Source organism: Cebus imitator, unplaced genomic scaffold (assembly GCF_001604975.1).
Source record: "Cebus imitator isolate Cc_AM_T3 unplaced genomic scaffold, Cebus_imitator-1.0 Scaffold475, whole genome shotgun sequence".
NCBI lineage: Eukaryota > Metazoa > Chordata > Mammalia > Primates > Cebidae > Cebus > Cebus imitator.
In genome coordinates, this window is record NW_016107790.1 from 2,271,668 (window position 1) to 2,296,317 (window position 24,650).

A 24,650-nucleotide genomic window follows, 5' to 3' on the forward strand; every position below is an offset into this window, starting at 1 on the left:
CCCATTGTGGAGCCAGGTCACAAAGGCCAGTGGGGCTGGCCGGGAAAGGCTGTACAGCTACTAAGGTTTCCGAGCAGGGAGAGCCAAGCCTGCCTGTTGTAGAACAATCTCTAGAGGCTGATGTGGAAAGGGAGCCCATGGTCTGGGGACATTGACACCGTGGCTTCTGGCTGGGAGACTGAGTAGCAGGAAGTGCCTGTAAGGACACCTGATGGCTGCCTGTTCCCAGGCCTGTGCCTGGCGCTCAGTGAACCCTCGGTCCTCCTGGTGAGGTGAGCCCTGCCCCATGGAAGTGAAGAACCTCTCCGGGCTAAAGGCAGGGTGGGTTCAAACCCACCTCTGACATGTGGCCGGGCTCCGCAGCTTAGGAGGTCAGTGCTTTCGGGGCAGGGCTGGGCTCTGGAATGTGGGGAGCCCAGTGAAGAGCACCCTGGGCCGAGCATCCCGCAGCAGCCACTGAGCCCTCTGCATCCGGGGCAGGGGGCTGAGTCGAAGCACAGATTCTGGGTGAGGGAGGCCGCCTGCAGGAGGCAGAACTCTGCACATGGGTGGCCGTAGGTCAGGTCAGTGGCGTGGGCGCGAGTGAGTGTGGGGAACAGGTTGACCTGTGCCCTGCAGCAGTGCTGCCACGAGATTACCCCCTTGTCCTACCACACTGCGGGACTGAGTGCCCCATGCTGGGGTGATGCCATCTGAAGACACGGGAATGGGGCAGGGGTACCCATTGTGAGCAGAGGAAAAGGGAGACCTTGGGGAAAGAGACAAGGGATGCTGGGGTGCCATGCTGCCGCCTCTGGGTTCTGAGGGGCAGTGGCCTCCTCCTGGACTCTGACTGGAGCCTGTTCCATCAGGCCGCCTGCTGGGAACCCTGGGTCTGCGTGCAAAAGAAAGGAAGCCGAAGGCAGGCAGCGCAGGGTGTAGGACTCCTGTATAGCTGGCCTCCTAAGAGTTCAGGAAAATGCCACTTGGGAGCTTTTCTTCTGTAGCTCCAGTTCTAAGGGCTCATCTGTTGTCCCTGCCTGCACCAACAGGACTGGAGCAGCCCTTAGGCCCGGCAGTGGCACCTCCCAGGCAGGAAGAGGGAGCCCGTCTGCCAGGCCATCGGCTGGGCCCTGCCTTAGGTGGGCCGAGCCTCCTCAGCTGTCCCAGGCCAGGTTCCAGGTCAGGCTCTGGAGAAGCCTGCCGAGACACAGCCCTTGCAGACTTCCTGCAGAAGGAACTAGCAGCCCTCCCCAGCCCCATGGCGTTCCCCAGCATGGCACAGGTCACTGGCCTGGCCATTCGCAGCCTCCTGTCCTGCAGCTGTAGCCGAGCTCGGGCAGCACCGGGGGACTGGCTTGTGCTGTTCTTGGAATGAAGTTCACTATGGAGGCAGGACTCACCCAGCTACCACCTGACAGAGAAACCACTGCTCTTCCTGGGCCTGGCTCCACAGAGCCAGACCCTGGGTTTGGGCCCTTAGGTGAAGACCAGAGCCCACAGGGTAGATGTGAAGTTCCAGGTTAACGGGACCCACAGACAGCATAAGACTCAAAAGCCCCTTGCAGACAGCTGTGCCTGACGAGCTTCCTCAAGTCGTCTCTGCATGATACTCCGGAACACGTGGGCCCCAGGATGCTGTGCCTGCAGGCCGCACCTATGGCACCTGGAGAAGGAAGCTGTGCAGCGAAGGCAGGGAGCCAGCGAGGCCTGAGGGACAGGTGGGGAAAGTGAGGTTTTGTTCTATAACCCACTCCACGCCTTCCACAGATGTCATCACTGCAATTTCTTCAGGGCTGGGTCTAACAGGAGCTCAGAGCCCAAAAGAAATGCTTTCCTTCTTGGCCCTTTGAAATCTCACCCCTAGGTGAGACGTCTAACCTTTGAATTTCAGATGTTAGAAATGTTGTGGGAAAATGATCCAATTATAGTAAGAAATGAAGTTCTCCTGAGGTGGTGGGAATAGCTCAGGAACAGAAATCAAGAGGTCTGAGTTTTTGTTCTAGTTCTGCCACTTGTGAGTCAATTAACCTTAGCCAAGTTACTTCACCTCTGGCCTGGCTACTGAGGGTACTGGCCAGAAGCTCCTAAGTCCCTTCCCCAGTGCCCTTTTGGGGCTGTGCTGAACCCAGAGAGCCCTCAGTAACAAAACACAGTACTCAAACCTTCCTTCCACTGAATACTCCCCTCGCCGGACATAATGCAATTACTGCCCCTTCCAGCTGCAAACCCAGTGTAGAGCCTGTTCTAAATTTCAGAAATGCCCCAAATCACAAAGTAACATGTGTTAGGCATATTCAGTCTCTGGAGGTCCGGAGTCAAGAAACAAGTTGCACTTGCCGTGCCTGGAGCAGCCAGTACTCAGGCGGTAGTTCTGCAGAAAGGAAACCACCAAACTAAACCTATTATCCAAGTCACTGTGTCCACTGTGTTCTTGGAGTAATATTCTCTGAGATGACTTCACAGTCAACCTCTGATTGTATTATTAGCAGAGGCTTTATTTGCTGCTTTGCCAGGGCAAGAGTAACCACTAGATGAAACTAAGCTTTCCACAAATACATTTTTGCAATGTGTTAGCATTTGTGCAGAGGTAAATGTATTTTCTGGAAGCAGAGTATACCTACAGTTTTGTTCCAGACCAATCAGCTGAGGTCTGAACCCTAATTTTGTACCAGAATCACCCTGAGTGCTTATTAACACAATTCTTGGGCCTCAGGAATCCACTAAAACTTTCTCAAAAGTTGCCGTAGATAGAGACTAACTACTAGCATCTTACTGTTTCTGGAATGAGTTCTAGATGTTTGCAATCACATCCCTTTATACTGTTCGAAATCCTTCCCACAGAATGCACCTTACACACACACAATAGTGCCACACTTAAGCCAACACTGCAGGAAAAATTTCCTCCTCCTAAAACTCCTTGACCAAATATCTGGCTTTATCCACATGGCTGACTTTTGAGTAAGGCAACCTTGGGCTTATGGCACTTACCTGGTGGCCTGTTAATCACAATCACTAGCAGGACACAGTGGCTCACACCTGTAATCACAGCACTTTAGGAGGCCGAGGGAGGAGCCATGGTTGAGCCCAAGAGTTCAAGGACACAGTGAAGTATGATTGTACCACTGCACTCCAGCCTGGGAAAGAGTGAGACCCTGTCTCAAAAAACAAAACCACACTAAAAGGACTGCTACACAGTAGAGAAGAAATTCAGGATGAATGACAAGCAGCCAGCACTATTTTCTAGACAATTCTGAAATAAGCATTTTGATTAAAACATAACCTTATTTGTCTCACAAAAGCCTGGCATGTGGATCAACCTTAAAGTGTTTCCCATCCTAGTCTGCACTTACACAAACCTAGATAGCATAGCCTACCACACCTAAGCTGTATGGCAGAGCCTACTGCTGAGCTGCAAACCTGGACAGCATGGGATTATGCTGAATACTGTCGGCAACCATGATACAATGGTGTTTATGTATGGAATTACAGAAAGTACAACAGAAAATACAGTATTATAATTGTATGGGACCACCACAGAATATGCAGTCTTTGACATGTAATAAATGCACAGCTGTGTATCAAAATGCTAACCATGTGATGGTGTGTGGTAAGACAATGTACAATTAATCCCTTTTATTTTCTAAATTTTAAATGTGAATTCTTTATAAATTGTGTAATATTTATTACACTTACACGATTAAGTGTAATAAACATTAAAAAGGTTCCCAACTTTTACACCAACTTTCTTATTCACCAGAGGGATTTGTAACCCTTTGTTCTGAGACAAGGTCTTGCTCTGTCGTCCAGGTTGGAGTATAGTGCCACAATCTCGGCTCACTGTAGCCTTGACCTCCTGGACTCAAGTGATCCTCCCACCTCAGCCTCCAAACTAGCTGGGACTACTGATGTGCACCACCACACCTGGCTAATTCTGTTTACCACTATGTTGTCCAGGCCGATTCTCAAACCTATGGTTTCAAACTGTCCTCCTGCCTTGGCCTCCCAAAGTGCTCCGATTACAGGAGTGAGCCACCACACTCAGCCAACCTTAATTCTTAATTACCGGAAATACCCAAACCTCAATGACTTACCCAATGTGGAAGGCAAAATCCTATATTCCCAATTCACACATGAATAATTACACAAGAGATAAGTCCAAAATGCTTCCTTTATTACATAAAGCCAATACTGCTACTTCTAAGTTCAACTGTTTGTGCATCTCTACATTGTTCAAAGTGTTATGCCTGTGATGTTAACAATGGCCACTTCCAAGTGGCCAGTGAACAGTGGCAGGGACTGTGAGTGTCACCATGGTACCTTCTCCCCACTGCACACAGTCAACAAACTGCTCTAGGAAATTAAGTTCTCCCAGGCCCAGAGTAAACATATACTCAATATTCTTCCACACTTTATTATAAAATAAGAAGCAAACTTCTGAAGGAGATACAATTAAAGGTACCACACAGGTGTCCTAGCTTGTCAATATTATTTTATCATTTTCATTAACAAAGCAGATTACAGTGTAGCCCTAATTTGCATTATAATTTGTTGTTACAAGACACTGCACATTCTCCTGAAGAAACACCATGATTTCCAAGATGCCAGGTCACTCTTCCAACCAGTGAATGTTGAGCTCACCAGCAGGTCCAGGGCTACTTGTATTCCAATGATGTGCTTGAAATAGTGCTTTGCAAGATCAGCGTGGATTATGTGGACACAATTTTGAGACAATCTCCATTACACATTTGGTAGAAGTAAAACTGCCTGAATTAATCTTACTAGTAGTGTATTAGTGTTGTTATATTATGAAGACATACTATATTCCATTATTCTGCTTAGCTCACGGAAGAATAAAGAATTTGGGCCAAAATTATAACCGATGATGAGCTATTTTCTAAGCAAAAGAAAGTAAGTGCTGAGGTTAATAAAGATATAGTAATTCTCTTCACATGGCCTTGTACTGTTTTGAGAACTGCATAATTAAAAATCCTGAGCTTAACAAAAATCTTTATAAATCAACTCATCAAAACAGGCATTTGGCCAATAAGGATTTAATTTCACACCAATAAAACTTTAGACTTTAGATTTATTTAGGGCTGTTTGCATATGTTCATAGAATATTTAGTTTACTCTAAAAGATGACAAGACAGCCCCCTCTCAGTGAGACCCTGGCCTAAATATATTTGCTTTATTTATATAGCAAGAGGATAACATTAAACATGGAAGCTTTCAATTTGTGGCACTGAATGATGATCTACACAGGGCATCCTTCAAAGGCTACAATTAAGGATCCACCTAACTTTTCTGCAATACAAGCCCGATTGAGATCTTCTGGTCCATTTGCTTGACATTCATGTTTTATGCCTAGAGAGGAAAAACAATTCTATTTAGAATTATGCCAGCAGTTTACCTCTTTCTCTAATATTAAACTTTTAAAAGACCAGTTATAATCTGGATAAACTGTGGTATATACAAACATGGAATACTACACGGTAATGAGAATAAATAACTGTAACTACAAAACTACATGCATCAAGATAGATGGCTCTCACAAACACATTCACTGAAAGAATCCAGATTAAAAATGCATAATTCTATTATATGTATACGTATAGCATACAAAAATCAGCCCACGCTAACTTACGCTGTTAGAAGCCAGGGTGCTGGCTACCTTGAGGAGGAAGGGGCAGGCAGAAGTGCTATGAGTTGAAGCCATCCCAGGGAGGCTTCTGGGGTGCTGGTCATTAGATTATGAAATAACCATTATATTCATTCTGAAAAATTCATCACATTCTACAATATTCTGTGACATGTACTTTTCTACAGATATGTTGTACTTTGCTAAAAAGGTCTAGTAAAAAATTTTTCTTGGTTTTTAAAATATAAGTAAAAATACAAATGATTTTATTGCACAGCTGATTTCGTGAACTGTATTGAAAAGTAAACAGCTGGCTCTTCAATATTACACTACACATTTATGAAATCAATCACAATGAAAACTATGTGAAATATGTTACTGATTCCTTTCTTAGAAAAATTACATCACCACACTACAAAAATGAGCTCAATTATGGATTACATACAGTAGCTTCTCTGTAAACAGCCACTGTCTTTTAAATCGCTGCATGGTTATTCCCATCATTTAAAGACCATTTATTTCTCAAGCTATTGAAAGCACAGTAGGTCAGCTTTTGAACTACTCAGCTACTCAGGACTGAGCTGAGAAAGCCAGTAGATGGTTTCATTAGAAAAAAGGTAGCGTGGTCACCATCTTTTTTCTTTTTTTTTTTGGAGATGGAGTTTCACTCTTGTTACCCAGGCCGGAGTGCAATGGTGTGATCTCGGCTCACTGCAACCGCTGCCTCTTGGGTTCAAACATTCTCCTGCCTCAGCCTCCCAAGTAGCTAGGATTACAGGCATGTGCCACCACACTGGGCTAATTTTTTTTTTTATTTTTAGTAGAGACAGGTGTTCACCATGTTGGTCAAGCTGGTTTCGAACTCCTGACCTCAGGTGATCCACCTGCCTCAGCCTCCCAATGTGCTGGGATTACAGGCATAAGCCACTGTGCCCGGCCGGTCACTGTCTTTTAGTATCACCAAATCAAGTGTGCAAAGCAACTGCCTTTACTGAAAGGCAATGTGGAATAAGAATAATAAGGAATCTACTCTGAAACTTTTGGATGGGCTGAAAAAGTGCTGAAGCTAAGGAATCATTTAAAAGCACCAGTTAGCAGTCCAGTGACACACTTCTAGGGGATGCCAGGCATTAACCCAAATGCACAAAAACCTGACCCGGCAATAAACTATGCAGCAGCAAGGCTTGGGAAAGGAGGCAAGAATTTTGTTTTCCTAAGTAAAACAGGCTACCAACTTGTTCTATCATGAGAATATAAAACCCAGTGACAATAAAACAAAACAAAACCAACATCAGGCCAAGCCCTTGTGACCTTGGCTCACTCAGCTGTTTGGAAATAGCCATGGCAGGAAGGTAGCAGGGCAAACTCTTAAACTAAAGCGCACACATGAGACCAAGTCTCCCCTTCTACAGCTGAGAGAATCAAGGCCCATGGAGGTTAAGCAGTTCTGGCCAAGGCCACACACCAGTTAGACAGGCTTCACCCTCAGTTCAGGCCTTTGGGCACTTGCCCCATGCATGCTCTTTCAATCATACCAACATTTTCTCCTGGCTGGAGTCTGGCCAGGCCATCTCATCAGGATCCCAATCACCCAGTAGCAAGTCAAATAGAACTGACCAGCTCAGGAGTGGGTGCACTTTCCTTGGGACACAGATGAATCAATTACCTAAAATCATGCCATTCAACAGTAAAGCTGGAGAAAAGAGCATCCTTTCTCATTTAGGAACACTTCCTTTTTGCAACTTTATTATAACAACTACATTCAAAGGCAAGAGCAAATTTACTATTATATCCAGTGTAAAACAATTAGTCTCCACCTTCTATGTGAGAAAACTGGCAGCACCTCAAACTAGTTTAAAATCAGTCTGAATAAACAATATATATAGACAAAGTGAAGGGAGCAGGGTTATTAAACATAGGCTGTGCAGTCCCAGAGCAAGGAGCACAAAGTAGAAGACACATGGAAAGCCAGGTTCAACCTTGGCTTTTCTCAAAACAAGCAGCACTTCTCTCCTGTTCCCGAAGCTCTGCAAGAAAATGAGGTACTTTTCAGAAAAGCTGCTGCCCCATTCTGGATGGTCACCATACCCTATATATTCAGAAGTAATTTAGACCATACCTTGAAATTTCTTTTTGATTGCATCCTTGGAGCTTGCATAGATCATTTTACTTTTCAGAGGTGCTAGTTCTGGTGCCCTAGATAGAAAGACACCAAAAATGAAAAAAAGTGGTTTAGAGAAAGTACAACGTACATTGTGTTAAACATTTACTTCAGTGTCAAGGTGAGAATCCTCAGAATCTCCTTAAGAGATTTTGTTTGTAACTACACATTTTTTCTACCTCCCCAGCAGCTTAGAGGGGAAATGCTACAGACAGGTGAATACAGAATCATTCAGGTTAACCAGGGTGGGAAAAAAAAAGAGAACCAGTGATGGAAAAACACAGCCACCAATTAAAAATTAGATTAAAGTGGCCATAATGAAAGAACCAACACTGAGTACTTCACTGTATAAACCAATTCTTTTTCTTTAGAATAATTTTTCATTTTTTATTAATAAAGGCTTAGGTTCAGGCTGATAATCTTATTTACAGAAGGTTTTTAACAGTTTTTCTAGTTGGAAAAAGGTTTTAAAATACAGAAAAGAACAGAGAATAATCTGTAAGTATGTGTGACCCAGAATTAAATGCTAATATTTTTGCATCTTTGCTTCAGATTGTTTTCTAAAAAATAAATCAAAACAAAAAACAAAAAAAATAAAAGAAAAAAATAATAAACTACAAATGTAAGTCCTCTTCTTCTTAGACCTCTCCAGTCCGTCATCTATTCCAACAGCAGGTTTTGATCTCACAGGTACCTGTTCTCTATCTTAGTCTAACACAACAGTACATGTTCAATTATAGATCTTGGAGTCCAAGTTTCAATAATTCTCTTGAAAAAATATTAAATCCACTTGTATAATGTCATGATTCTACATAAAGCTTTCACAAAGATTTCTAAACGGCAACTCACCAATAATCACGTCTTAACTGTCAATATTATTACTATCTTGTATTTATAAAATTTGAGCGCCTTCCCCCTCAGAAAATGGAAGTGTGTTGGAGGCACAGCATATGTGTCACAACACCTTCTTCAACAGCGATACTTAAGAATATTAGTAATGCACAGAAACCCTTGTCCCACAGACTGCTTGCCTGCGAGTCCTTCTTTCCTCTGTACACCAACCCGCAGGCCCACCCTCATACCACACTGCTAAACTATCACAGAGAAGATGCAGTACAGAAGTCCTCACTTAACGTTTTCAATCGGTTCTTGGAGCCTGTGACTTAAAACAAAATGACATATACCAAAACTTTTCTCAGTGCTGTAACAAAAATACATGGAAGGAAATGACGTTATTTGAGGACCTGGTGTATGTTGTTTCGCTTACAGTTGCAGTTTCCAAGAGCCTGCTGATGGTCACTAAATGAGACATTACTGTATAGTTAAATACTTCTGAGCATTTAATAATTCCATTTAGCTGCCATATATCCAGGACATTCAACAACCATGAGCCCTGGCATGTGGCCCTCACCTAGTATACTCCTTACCCTAGTGAACAGAGACTCTATTCTTAGGAAACAGGAAATGGGCAGTCTCTGTCTCTCAGAGGCTTATTCCTCCCAATCCTAAGGTCCAGTGAAGGAAGGAAAGCCATCGCAACCTCAGGACTGGCAGATGTTTGAGCTACAGAGTGGGTAATTGTCTTATGAAAATAGGTCAGAAACAAAAAGGCATCAGCTGTTCTGATTTTATTCTAACCAACCTGTTAAACTACTTTAAGAGCTACTCCCTGGGCCTTGGGCAGAGCTTGTTACAGAAAATGCCTTTAAATAAGGTTCTAACTTTTCTTAAAACAATAGTGCAAAATAAACCATTGCACTAACACAAAATTTCCTTTTCTATTATTTACCGAATGTTTTTAATAAGAATGAATAATTTTCATAATTACAAAATACATAAAAAGCAGAAAAAAAACCCCCTGCAAATTAAGAAAACACTGGCCAATTTAAAAGCCTAAACCATTAACTGGACTATCTGCCACTGAGCTGTGAATGCCAGAAAAGCAGGGACTTTACCTGTTTTATTCACAGCTGTTTTCACAGGCCCTAACACAACAGCTGACATGTAGTAGAAATAAAGTTTAATAAATGCACCTGCATTCAAATCATTGTCAATTTTCGGTCTTATGTACCAGCCTCAATGGACTCTAAGCTGCCTGCCTGAATACGTGCACCCTGATCTCGTATTTTCATTCCTCACAGCAACTTGGTTTAATCAAGTGCATGCAGTAAAGGCTAAGTGAAGTGTGACTTCGAGTTATCATCTTTTTTTTTTTTTGAGACGGAGTCTTGCCCTGTTATGCCCAGGCTCGAGTGCAGTGGCGTGTCTGATTTTTTTTTTTTTTTTTGAGAGGGGCAAGGATTCTCTTGAAAAATCAGATGATGTTACCATTTCTCCCTCCCCTCGGAAACTAGAGAGTATTCTATTCCTGGCCATTCAAGGAATGTAGTGTAATATTCAATAAATGAGGGCTCCAGGTGTGACTTTCCTCTAAAGCTTCATCTCAAATACTGACTTACCTGAAAAGGCCAGAATAACTAAACAACATTTCAAGAAAAAGTCTATAAAAATAACTTTATAGCACTTTTTCCACTATCTAGAGTATCACTGCCCAATGGAATTTTCTGCAGTGATGGAAATGCTCTGTATCTGTGCTACTCAATAAGGTGTCTGCTAGTCAGATGTGGCTACTGAGCATTTGAAATGTGGTAATTCATTCTGTAAACAAACTGAATTTTTAATTTTAAATAATTTAAATAGCCACATATGGCTAGGGACTACACTACTAGACAGTGCAAATGTAGAGCAAATTATAGCAGGGAGGGAATGATACTAACTTCTTCAAAAGTAGCAGACTGGAGAGTACAAGTGAAGGGTGCATATTTAAAAGAGTAGAAGGCTGGCTCCTGGTATGGATCGTTGGAAAAGTAGGGTTTTGGTTTATGAGTAAGAAATTTAAAAGAAGTAGGAAATTTTAGCTTATAAAAGGAGTATATTCAGAGGATGCCTCCTGTCCCTTCCCCACCAAAACAACAACAAAAATCAATTACTGAGAGTCACATAAGAGGTAGACAGAAAGTAGTGAAAATTTAGTTTTGCTCCCATAAACATCAACCCAGGTAACATTATGAAACCTGTAAACAAAAATTAAATGACAACAACTGCAAATAGCTTGAATAAAAATGACTTTGGTGCTGGAACTGGTTTTCCAAGTGCTAACACTAACGTGCTTACCACAAGAAAAACATCAACTCTTCTTTTCTGGATTCTTTTGTTTCAAAGCTTGCATCATATAAAGCATAGCGACAATCTTTTTCAGGAAGCATTCCCACAAAATGCTTGAAAGGATCAGTTATGGTTACACCAACATCTCCAACCAATATCTCTTTGCCTTCTTCTACAATGATGCACTTTTTGTCTGCACTGAGACAAAAAATGACAGCCTTCTTTCTTTTCTTGATTTCTTCTGGTGTGGAGCATTTACGAACTTTCATGTCATAAAAAATACGACATACTTCATCAGCAACTTGCACTCCTGAGGCCTATGGTTAGAAAATACATGAGAAAATGACTTACAATTTTTATTGTGCTCATTGTAAAATCCTAACTTCTGCTTATAGATTGGCATACATTTCAAATTTTAAAGGCATATAATCTAATTAAAAAACTAGAAATTTGAGTTGTAATCACTACTTTTAGACATCAAACTTTTTAAAAGATCACAAATATATGCCATTCACCACTATTGCACAGGGTTAAGGAAAGATTCAACTATAGCAGCCTCTCCTACCCTAGAACCTTAGAAGAAGTGTCTCCTAAGGTGCCGGATTATTTTCTTCTTACACAGGTTGCTTAGAGCCTTGACCAGAGGCAGATCATCTTCCCAGTCCTGTATACTGACGATAATTAAAACTCCTTTCATAATACACAGTATTACTGATGGTCATAGCTGCTAGATTGGAACATTTTCATCCCTACAGCATCTCTTTCTCTAATTAAAGATTAAGAGGTCTTTGTTCTACTCACATTTCAAAATCATGTGATCAATATTCAGTATTTGTCACTTGCCATTAAAATTTTACTTAAAAATTCCAAACTTTAGGGCCGGGCGCGGTGGCTCAAGCCTGTAATCCCAGCACTTTGGGAGGCCGAGGCGGGTGGATCACGAGGTCAAGAGATCGAGACCATCCTGGTCAACATGGTGAAACCCCGTCTCTACTAAAACTACAAAAAATTAGCTGGGCATGGTGGCGCGTGCCTGTAGTCCCAGCTACTCAGGAGGCTGAGGCAGGAGAATTGCTTGAACCCAGGAGGCGGAGGTTGCGGTGAGCCAAGATCGCGCCATTGCACTCCAGCCTGGGTAACAAGAGCGAAACTCTGTCTCAAAAAAAAAAAAAAAAAAAAAATTCCAAACTTTAAATTAAGACTAAAATAAATTTAAAAATGTCTACTGCTATAATAAAGAGAGTAGCTTTATTTGGGATTATACTGACCAGAAAAATAACTTTCCACTATGTTATACGTGCTATTCTGAGATAAGGAACAATTAAACAAGATCTTAATAGCACAAGTGATCTTAAACCAGTTTTTAGTTTTTTCATCTTGAGGAATGTGCTATTTACATTAACTTTACTATAACCATAATTTTTTATGCCTCATTAACTACTTTGTTTTGCCTGTTAGCTATTCTAAAGCAATAATTATAAGGCCGAACAAGAGATGCCCAGGAGGTTCTGCCAGTCGTGGTTGAATGGCACTGGAGGATGATCAGACTAAGGGAGGAATGCAGACAATCAAATGTGTGGTTGTAGAAGATGTGACTGTAGGAAAAAGCTGCCTCCCCATCAGTTATACAACAAATGCCTTTCCTAAGGAGTATATCCCAAATGTCTTTGGTAACTACAGTGCCCAGACATCTGTAATGGCCAAATTATCAGCCTGAACCTGTGGGACACCACTGGCCAAGAGGAGGAGTATGACCAACTGCAAATGTTCTCCTATCCCTAGACCAATATCTTTGTCATTTGTTTTTCCATTGGCAACTCATCTTCTTATGCCAATGAGAGGCATAAGTGGTACCCAGAGGTCTCCCATCAATGCCTCAATGTATCTGTTCTGCTGGTAGGCACCAAAAGGGACCTGTGGAGTGACCTTGAGACAGTGAAGAAGCTGAAGGAGCAGAGTGCCAATGACACCTCAGCAAAGCCCTTCCCTGGCTAAGCAGGTGGGAGCTGTTAAGTATCTGGAATGTTCAGCCCTGATGCAGAATGGGGTACATGAGAGATGGAGTCTCATTATGTTGCCTAGGCTGGAGCCTAGTGGCTATTGACAGGCACGATCATACCACATTACAATCTTGAACTCCTGGAATTGGGCAGTCCTCCTGCCTTGGCCTCTCAGGTAGCAAGGGCTGCAGGTGTGTGACAGAGCGCCTGGTTACTTCACTTCTTTTTACTGCTGAGTAATATTCCATTGTTTGGATATCCCACATTTTCCTTATCTATTCATCAGTTGATAGACATTTGGGTTGTTTCCACTTTTTGGCTATTAACACTGCTATGAACACTCATGTACAAGGGTTTGTGTGGACATGTTTTTAATTCTCTTGGGTAGAAAACTAGGAGTAGAATTGTTGGGTCATATGGTCAATTTATGTAAAACCATGCTCGGAGTCAAGAATGGTATCTTTAGGCTGGGTGTAGCAGCTATGCCTGTAATCTCAGCACTTTGCAGGGAGAGGGCAAGACGATCACTTGAGTGAGTTCAGACCTTTGAGACCAGCATGGGTAACATAGGGAGACCGCACCTCTATAATTTTAATTAAAAAAAGAAAAATAAATCATAAACAATAGAATTTAAATACTAAACAATGAAAAAATATTAATGATACCCAAAATTAATGTCAAATATTTAAGAAATAAAAATACACATAAGATGAAGATAACCAACAGAATGAGAGAAAACATCCAAAAATCCTACATGGAACTTGTCAGAATAAAGAACCCTTACCACTCAACAATTTACAAAAGGGCAAATACTTCCAACTGAAAAACAGTTAAAGGATTTAAAAAGACAGTTCTACAAAGATGATGTATAAATGGCCGATAAGGACATGGAAAAAATGCTCAACGTCAATAGTGATTAGGGAAAAGCACATCAAAACCATAATGAGATACCTCATCACTTCAAAACCATAATGAGCCACCCACTAGGAGGGCTAAAATAAAAAAGATAGACAATAACAAACGTTTGTGGGGCCATGGAGAACCTGGAACCCTCACGTGCTCCTGTGTAACTATAAAATGGTATAACCGCTTTGGCAAACACTTTGGCAGTTCCTCAAAAAGTTAAACATGAAGTTAACACCTTACCCAGGAATTCCACTCTTAGGTATATATACTCAAAAGAAATGAAAATGTGTCTACACCAACACCTGTACACAAATGTTCACAGCAGCATTATTCAAAATAGACCAAAAGTGGAAACAATCCTAAAGTCCATTTAGCGATAAACTGATTTTTAAGATGTAGTATATCTATAAAATGGAATATTTCTTGGCCATTAAAAAAATGAGGTACTGATACACGCTATGACAAGGATGAACCCTGAAAAACATTGTGCAAAGTGAAAGAAGCCAGAAAGAAAAGGCCACCTACTTCATGATTCTATTTATATGAAATGTTCAAACTGGGTAAAATCCATAGACAGACTAGTGGTTTCCAGGGGTTGAGAAAAAAGGGGAATGGAGAGTGACTGCTAATAAGTATGGAGTTTCTTTTTGGAGTGATGAAAATGTTCTGCAAGTTGACTGGGGTGATGCATACACAACTGTGAATATACTGAAAAACCACTGAATTGAACTGTATTTTGCGGTACATGAATTACACCTCAATAAAGTTGTTAACATCAAATACTGCACGTTCTCACTTGTAAGTGGGAACTAAATAATGTGTACACATAGACATAGCCTGTGAAGTAACAGACAGTGGAGGGCCAGGGGAAGATAAGAAATTAACTAATGGGTAGAATGTATGTTATTTAGGTGATGGATACTCTGAAAGATCTGACTTCACCACTACACCATCCATGTATGTAGCAAACTGACACTTGTACACCCATAAATTTATACAAACAAATAAAAATAAAGTTGTGACTTTAAAATGCATGCAAGAATTCTGGGAAAGATACACTAAGATCCTAGCATTTACTTAATGTTAAGGTAACTGGGCCATTTCATCATCTCATTCATTAAAGATCTCTAAGTAATATACTCCAATGCCATCTAATCCACATATTCTGTTTATAAATGAACATTCACTCTAATAAAGTGGCAGATACAGAATTAAGACGAGGAAACTAACTCAAACTACACAATGATATCACATTCCTACTTAAAAAGAGCACTTTTCTTAAATCTTTTACAGCTTTAGTAGTAGTATATTTCTGATTTTTATAATGTATCTTACGTTAGGCAAGTTAAGAATCACTTTGCAATAGATGAATAAAATATTCAAAGCAACAAAAACCGAAGAACTAGAAACAGACTCCAACGCCTCTAATGCCCTAGTCCATAATGTTGATTAATAAGTCACATTTGACCCAACAACCAATTTCTAAAAGCATGAAAGCAACATTTAAAGCCTTATATTGAATCAACCAATATTTGAACACATCTATCAATATCTAAGCATCTCAAACTTTCTAAATTGATTTGTAAATTAAATCAACCACGTACCAGTAACTGAAAACAAAGTAAATGTGTATTCTGCAATTACAAAACAAATCTCAGCCAAATCTGGCTGTAACTTACAAGTTCCTTAAAAGCCTCAGTAAGAAAGAATTTTGTCTTTTTTTCTATCAGAAATGATGTCTGTGGAGTTTCTTATACCATTAGACACTTGTGCTTGAGGAAATTAACACTGAATAGTATGAAGGAGAAACTGGCACAAAAACTGGAAGCAGAAAACTACTTTTGGGACAATTACAAACATTCAGAGAAGCAAGCTTTGAACTACAGTAGTAAGGCTGAAAACAAAAACATTCAAGGACGTGTCAAAGTCAAACCAATATAGCTGAATGAGACATGAAAGAGTGGTATCAGAGAAGCCCCAGGATTAGTAACTAGACTGCGATATATGACCAGAAAAGGAAATACGGCACAGTATGACACTTTAACTCTGAAGATTGTACAAGGCATCTAGGTGGAGACGACCAGACAATGGCAGAAATATGAGCATGGATCTCACGGGAAGGCTTTACCTAATACGTACCTTGGACTAGCCCACATCACCAACATTAAGCAGCAAAAGAGAAACCAATCTAGTTTCTCAACATTGAGTATGTAAAAACTAAAAAGAAAAAAAAAGAAACCAATCAAAGACACTAAAAAGAAGTAATCAGAAAACTAAGAAGAAAAAGTAAGAAGAAAGAAAGCAGCACCTTAGAAGCAAGGGAGACTATTTTGAGGAGGAAGGTCATTAACATCCAACTGTGCAGTATTTGAGAGAATGAAACATCCTGCTGGGCTTGGCAACCGGGACTCTGAACATTTCAACAGATTGGAGGAATGGGACAGCAGTCAACCAAAATGGACTGAGGACCCACAGGGAATTGAAGAGGTAAAGACAGAAAACTAAGATGGTTAACAATGAAGGAAAAAGGAAAGACTGAATGCTACTTCATGAAAGTTGTCTTATGACTGGGGAGATATAACTATGCTAGATGTTTAAAAACTTGAAGGAACAAGAGAGGAAGAGCCGAAACTCAGGATTAAAAAAAAAAATCCTGAGTACTTACTACTGCCAGACACTTCTAAATCACAACAATTCTATGATCACTATTTGCATCTTAAAGATGCAAATTTTTCTACTGAGGCATAATTTGCCCAGGGTCACAGAGGAAATATAGCAGAGCTGGGATTTGAACCCTGGCAATTTGGCTCCAGAGGAGATACCTTTTTTTGTTTTGCGGGAGTGGGGGGTGGGGAAGGGAATGGAGTTTCGCTCCAGTCACCTGGGATGGAGTGCAATAGCGCCATCTTGGCTTACCATAACCTCTGCCTCCCGGATTCAAGTAATTCCAGAGTAGATATCACTCATGCAATTAACAACGTCAGAGATCTAAAAAACAGAGATCCAGAGCACAGATGGGAGAGTTAGTCTAAGAAAAAGATATACATTTTTTTCTCTAAAATAGAGAGGAAGGAAAAATGACAGTTTTGAGGTGGAAGGAAGATATACTGCCAAAAACTGTCTGAAAGATTCTATTTTCCCTGAAGTACAAGGCAGGAGGAGTAGGACCGGTTTGAGGGCACTCCTCCAATCTACCACTATACTACTAACAATTCAGAATAGCTATTACAGGGAGTTCCAAAGGGACAAGGAAAAGGGCTCTGGGGACCTCTAAAAGGTCAGCTGAGGTCAAGGGGTGGGGGTGGCCGGCAACATGGCAGAAAGCAGAGGCTGATGGCAGTGTGAAGGAAAGAACAAACTGCATTCTTCCTCAGAGTTTACTCAAGCTCAAGCTTTCAACCAGCTAAGCCAAATGACTTACATGTTCTTCTAACTTCTGCTCTTCTGAGCTTCCCGTCTTTACATTCAATTTCCTATCTCACATCTCCAGTTGTATGTCTCAAAGACATCCGATACATAACATGTCTAAAATAAAAAACAAGCTAGTCCATTTCTAATCAGTCTTCCTTTCTCAGCTATACCACTCTTGTAGTCACATAAGGCTCCAAGCCTAACAGATGTTAACAACTCCTTCCCCATTACCTTACTCTTTGGATTTTCATCTTTCTCTAAGACATTCATCTCATTTCACCCTCAGTCCAATCTCCCATTGCCTCTTACCGAGACTGTTGTAAATTCTCAACTGGTTGCAGAGGAGGGAGATTAGGATATGTGCATCATACTGTTTTCTCTTTTCTGGCTGAACAGGAAAGACTGCATCCCCAGAGTTCCCAGAAAGCTGAGCCAGGGCTATATGACTGAGTTCTGCACAGCCAAGGTGGGCACCGCTACATAAGCCACTCCTAGTCCTGGCTTTTTAAAAGTGATCTTTAAATTAACTAAATACATACAACTTTCTACATGTGAATCCTCCCTCAATAAAATGGTTTTTAAAACAACAAAAATTAAATTAAACTTAAAAGTGATCTTAAAGCTCTGTTTTCTCCCACCAAGATGATCCTGGTAGGCATACTTCATGATGGAAGAAGGCTGCCCAACCCTTCTGGACTCTGCGTGACAGAGACAAATCTTTACCATGTTAGGTCACTGAGATTTTGAATTTGTTATTGCAGTTCTAATACAACAAGACTGCCCATACCAAGTACCCATCACCTCTACCCTCCAATTCATCCTCTACATAAACATGAACCTGATCAACATACTTAAAATAGTCCAGTGGCTTTCCATTGACCTGAAGATTAAAAAAAATAGCAATTTTTTTTTTTTTTTTTTAAGATAGGGTTTCACTTCGTCACCCAGGCTGGACTGCAGTGGCATGATCATAGCAAACTGCAGCCTTGCACTTTGGGGCTCAAGTGATCCTCCCACCTTGCTTCCTGAGTAGTATTGGGACTATAAGCACATGCCACATGCCCAGTTAATTTTTAAAAAATTTTTTGTAGAGACATGGTCCCATTATGTTGTCCAGGCTGGTCTCAAACTTCTGGCCTCAAACTATCCTCCTGCCTTGGCCTCCCAAAGTGTTGAGATTACAGGTATGAGGCACCACACTCAGCTCAATAATTAACATGCTCCATCTGGCTGTGCCTACCTCTTTGGCCTTATCTTGTAGTCCACATACACTGCAATTTCATTACCCTGGCCTTCCTTCAGTCATCTGTATTTGCCATGCTCCCACCCACTTCAGGGCCTTTGCTCATCTTTGCTCATACCATATACTCTGCCTGGAAAGCACTTCCCTATAGTTCTTTGGCTAATACTCTTCATATGTCAGATCAATTCTCACTATGCAGAAAAGTCTTCAGTCTTCTGGGTCAAAACCAGTATCACATGGTCCCATAAGATCATGTATCTCTACCACACAGCACCTCCCACCATTTCAATGCTCTGTTTTTAAAATTATGTAATTAATATCATCTCCTTAAGAAGGCTACAAGTTCTTCTAGACTGTAAGTTCCTTAAGATAAGCTGTGTCTGTCTTATTCATTATTGCGTTACCCTGATAAAAATCAAAGATGAGTCAGATGAATCATTAGTTTGACTAATTGAGACGATAAAGACAGCATATATAAAGCTTCAATATTTTATTCCTTGATAAACTCCCATGGAAGGAAATTTAAAGAATGTAGCTTAAACAGAAAGACAGGTCATTAGGTAGAGTTTCATGCCGACTTAAAAGCACTCTAAAACAAGGAGACTGAAAGGATGAAAAGACTGTTCCTGACTAAGAGAATTCAGCAAATACAACATGAGAGGAGGATATGGCAGAAGGAAACTGGAGACTTGCACCGAGGTGAGATGAAAAAGGCCTCCAACAGAAGGCTTAGGAGTTTGGAGACTGGATATTTTTAAAAAGAATAAGAGGAACAGAGTTGTGCTTTGGGAAAATATATGAAGCTATGCATAAGAGAAAAAGAAGAGGAAGAGAACTACAGTAGGCATTGCAGCTAAAAGAATTCAGCAAGCAAGGCAAGAGGTGTTAATGGGCTTCACTAGGGTAGTGGCAGCAGTGCTAAGGAGGCAGTGATGGGTGTTGATATTGCATAAGTGTAATCAATTGTACTTGACAATCACTGGACTGGAGAGGGGAGGTGGAAAGGAAGGAGATGGTATGGTGATCAGGAGGCTAATTAATAATGCCAAATGCTCACTTTCCTTAATTTCTCCACTGTGGTGGCTTTAGAAACTTAGATATTAGAGTAGTATGGCTCTTCATGGCTAGTAACACTATAATACTAAATTTTGCCCGTAAAAATAATAAAAAACATATACAAGATACAGTATATGTTAGATTTAGAGAATATACTTAAATTGTTATACCATGGTTTACCACATCCTTAAAATTGCACTGAGAGAAAAGAAATGAAGATTAAACAACTGGTCCCTAGATTTTTTTTTTTTTTTTTTTTTTTTTTGAGGCAAGGTCTCTCTGTGTCGTCCAGGCTGGAGTGCAGTGGTGTGATCACGGCTCACTGCAGCCCTGACCTTCTGGGTTCAAGCCATCTTCCCACCTCAGCCTCCTGAGTAGCTGGGACTAGAGGTGCATGCCACAACACCCAGCTAATTTTTGTATCTTTTATAAAGACAGGGTTTTGCCATGTTGCCTAGACTGGTCTCGAACTCTTGGGCTCAAGTGATCTGCCTGCCTTAGCCTCCCAAAGTGTCAGAATTACAGGCATGAGCTGCCATGCATGGCTGTGGTCCCTAGATTCTTGATAATGATTTTTACACAGTAAAATTAAAACCAAGAGGCAGACTGGGAGAGCATGGAATACTAACCCTAAAGCCTGACCCAACACTGTCCAGGGCTCTGACCTTCTAAACACCATTCTCCCAGTGTCTGTGTATCTACTCTCAATAAGCTGGTAGCTCTGCTACATCTTTGCCTCTAGTTGGTGAACTGGAAATCTGGAGTAAAGATTAGAAGGATGAAAAGAAGATAATGATTAAAGTAACAGCAATTTATTAACATCTCAGAGACCAAAAAAAGATATATTAAAGCACTAAAACCACGAGAGCAACAATCCATCCACATTCCCCTACTAACTAGCTCTGTCACCTTGGCAAGTCATTCCATATCTCTGAATTAAATTAGTTCCTTTAACAGTACTTAGGGGAGTGAACTAGATCAGTTATTATCTAACTTTAATGTCCACAGGAATCACCTGCAGATTTTAAAGATTCTGATTCAGAATATCTGGGGTAGAGTCTGAGAGTCTGTATTTACAGTAAGCTCCAGGTGATGATTACTAAGACTGCTCTGCAATTTCATGAAATTCATAAAATTGTAGCTCATTGCTATATAGGCTTCTTTGCCTACAGGCATAATTTTTATAAGGAAGTAGTAGTGATAAGAATATTTTATTTTACTGATACTACTAGGCCCAAAGTCAAAAGCATTTTTTGGGTGTGCCATGGACTCCTGGCAAAGCCTATGGACTCTTTCTGGAAATAAGATTTCAAATAAAATAAAATATACAGGATTACAAATTTTTAAAAAAAGGCAATTATACTGAATCATAGTTTATCTATTATAAGAGTTCCTATACTAATTTTGGATTTGTTATCACAAAGCAACACGTTGAATTTTAAAACAAAAGTGGCTGTAACACCAATACATAGAATCATCTGCTTTACTTTTTTTACTTAAAAGATCCTTTCCCATCAGACCCATTCTTTTAGTATTTCTGTTTGTTTTGTTGTTGGAGGGGGAAGACAGGGTGTTGCTCTGCTGTCCAAGCTGGAGTGCAGTGGCACAATCATAGCTCACTGTAGCCTCAACCTCATGGGCTCAAGCAATCCCCTTAGCCTCCAGAGTAGCTGGGACTACAGGCACACACCACCACACCTGGCTAATTTTTAATTTTTTTTTCCTGTAGAAACAGGGTCTTGTTATGTTGCCCAGGCTGGTCTTGAACTCCTTGCCTCAAGCGATCCTCCTGCCTCAGCTTCCCAAAGTGCTGGGACTACAAGTGTGAGCCACCATGCCCAACCCTAGTATTTCTCTAAAATGTTAGGTTATTAGATTTAACTGCTCATTTGTCAAGAAATCTAAACTTTATTTTAAAAAGCAAAATCAAATTTAGTTTTTACTTACAAAATTTTCTAAGAGTTATTGATATTCAAGTACACGGTTTTAACAATAAAGACCATTAAAGGATCCTCTGAATATAAGCACCAAGTTTGCTGCACAAATGGGAAGGAAAATCTTGAGAGCAAAAATAGATTGCTATCATAACAAGAGGTTTGTGATTACCTTAAAAAGATATGTTATCCACAACTTCAGTTTCTCCATATACCAGTGACCACTGGAGAATGCTTGCTCTTAGAGCTCCACCCCCATGTCAAAAGTAGCTGTTAAAAATATACTTCACTACATTTTCCCTCTCTTGACTACCAGTTTTTAACTTGTTCTCAAACCTGCCTGAATCTACTCTGGCAGAGCTTTTGTAAAATAATGATTCAGAGATTAAATCAACACATCTGAGGCCCTTTCTGACTACTCAAGAATCACTCAGTGTAAGCTTCTTTAAAAATGATACTACTCACACAGAGAGAAGTAAATGTTACAAAGAATATGGAACACTGGGTATTTTCAGTTGCAAAGGACAGAACACAACTTAAAATAACAATTCTCTCAATTCTAGCATAAGGATAGTAACCTCTGAAACTTGAGCGTTAAATTTTTCTAATTTGATTTTTGTAAACAACTGAACCAGTGCAAAAACTAAATGCACTGACGACTTACAGCAGTCCCTCCTAAACCAAAATATTAGAAATGGTGGTCTTTTCCTACACTACTAAACTGAAGTAAGACACCTGACCTTGGCTACATAATTAACACCAACTAAACTTTACATAATCCTTATTATTAATAGAGAAAACAGGATGGAAGATATTTTAACTACCTCAGAAAATTATTTTAAAAATGATTTTTCTAAGCTAAAGTCTAAAATATTTGAATGTAGGATACTAGAGACAAACACAAATTTTCAAACTGGCAAAAAAGTCATTAGCTTCTTTCTCAACCTACCTACTTCTACCAACTTCTCAAAGGAGTTGGGGAGATAAAAACTGGGTTCACGATTCTACTTTATTTATACCATGCCTTGCATAAGGGCCAACAGGAACAGGAAGACTGATGACAAAGTATTTGGGCTTCTGGCTATTTTAATTGATGCTTCTGAGAAATAATGCTGAGACAACAAATAAAATGAGAGTGACAAGTTCTTCAGCACATTTCTACTTCACAGCAGTGTTCAGGGCCTCACAGGTCCTGTATTAAGATGGGGGAGCTAGGCCAGGCATGATGGCTCATGCCTGTAATCCCAGCACTTTGGGAGGCCGAGGTGGGTGCATCATGAGGTCAGGAGGTCAAGACGCGCCTGGCCAACACAGTGAAACCCTGTCTCTACTAAAAATACAAAAAGTTAGCCAGGCATGGTGGCGCATGCCTGTAGTCCCAGCTACTTGGGAGGCTGAGGCAGGAGAATCACTTGAACCCGGGAGGCAGAGGTTGTGGTGAGCTGAGATCATGCACCCCAGCCTGGGTGACAGAGACTGACTCAAAAAAAAAAGGAGGTGGAGGTTGAATATATACATCTCCCTACCAAAACTCCACTGAAATTATAAAAATGGGACTAAAAAGAAAAAGAACAGGACAAGACTCTTCTTGTCCACCAGGACAAGAAGAGACGAAATATGGAAGTTCAAATAAGGAAAAATGAGTGAAATTAGTCCAAGAAGCACTGAGATTCCTAGACTCCCTCCTGAACACCATCCTGCTGCCAGCCCCTTACCCCTGGAATTCTGGCGTTTATTCTCTGGAGAGGGTAAACAGTAGTTCTTTCTGGACTAGTCATCATACTGAAAAAGAGGATACAGGTGACCATATGTAAATGAGTGCTAAGACACTCTCCCCGCCCCCATCACCACTTTGAAGTCATGACTTACTAAATCCTTAGTCCTGCTCTTGCAGAGAGTTGTGCTGTGCAATAGAACTTTCTGTGACGATACAAAGTTCCTTTTTATTCCCTTCAATTTAGAAGTTTATTTTGCCAAGGTTACAGACACGCTGATGACATGCTCTCAGGAGGTTCTGAGAACATGTGCCCAAGGTGGTTGTGTGACAGGTTGATTTTACACATTTTAGAAGGGGCAGAAGTTACAAGCAGACAACAATGAATACCTGTAAAGTATACATTGGTTAAGTCTGAAAAGGTGGGATAACTTCAAACCGGGCTTCCAGGACATAGGTGAATTCTGTAAACCAAAAGTATCGGAGACAGGTCTCCATCAATTTAAAAATTTATTTTGCCAAGGTTAAGGATATGCCCGAAAGAACAGAACCCAGAAGCACAGAAACAGTCTGTGGCCTATGACTTTCTCCAAAGACGATTGTGAGGTCTTCAATATTTAAAGGGGAAAGGTGAGTGGAGGAGAAAGGAAGAGGGTATGGTAATCCACACTGTGCAAGAGAAAAGGAACAGGTAGGGAACAAATACATCATGTACTGGTCTCGTGCTCAGTAAATCAACACATACATAAGGCAAAAATGTTCCTTTTCTGCATTTCTAATACAGTAACCACTACCAAGTGTGGCTACTGAATACTTGATGTGTGGCTAACAAAGCTGAAAAAATTTTAAATTTTATTTTAAATAGTTTGATAAAAAGTAACACATAAAATTAACTCTCTTAATACCAAAGTATTATGTCTGGAGTAAACAAATTTATTGGCCATATTTCATAGTTTTCTGTCTCAGAAAACAATATTTAGCTTTATTGATGACTGCTGTCATCAGGAAACTGAGTTATCATGTACACAATGACAGACTAATGTCTCTAATATCAAAGTCAAAGAGAAAAAAGGAAAAAAAAAAAAGAAGAAGGATGCCTCCCAGGGAGACTTCAATTCTAACTTACTACAGTAACTATGGTTAACTATTTCTGAAGGCAAGGAAGAAATCTTGGGAGATTCAGATGAACTTTTCTTTTAAATATATATTCTGAGTGTCATTTGGAAAGAGTCAAAATAACTAAAATGAAGGATCGTCATAAAGTTTCATACAAGAGGGCTTGACTCAGCCAGGTGTGGTGGTGCATGCCTGCAGTCCCAGCTACTCAGGATGATGGGGGAAGATCATGTGGGCCCAGGAGGTGGAGAATGCAGTGAGCTAAGATCACACCACTGCACTCCAGCCTGGGCAACAGAGCAAGACCCTGTCTCAAAAAAAAAA

At 40.7% G+C, this 24,650-nt stretch overlaps 1 protein-coding gene across 2 annotated transcripts in view; it reads right to left on the reverse strand.

Annotated features, from left to right (window-relative positions):
- Positions 1–4,132: 4,132 nt before the first annotated feature.
- The window catches only part of DSTN (destrin, actin depolymerizing factor), a 35,416-nt gene continuing 14,898 nt past the window's right edge, over positions 4,133–24,650 (reverse strand). For both annotated transcript variants that reach the window (XM_017512705.1, XM_017512706.1), the window contains exons 3-5: positions 10,956–11,263; positions 7,740–7,816; positions 4,133–5,346 (exon numbers count right to left, since the gene is read on the reverse strand). In XM_017512705.1, the coding sequence (XP_017368194.1) occupies positions 5,237–5,346; positions 7,740–7,816; positions 10,956–11,263 (495 nt within the window). In that variant the 3' untranslated portion in view covers positions 4,133–5,236. The remainder of the gene's footprint in view (positions 5,347–7,739; positions 7,817–10,955; positions 11,264–24,650) is intronic.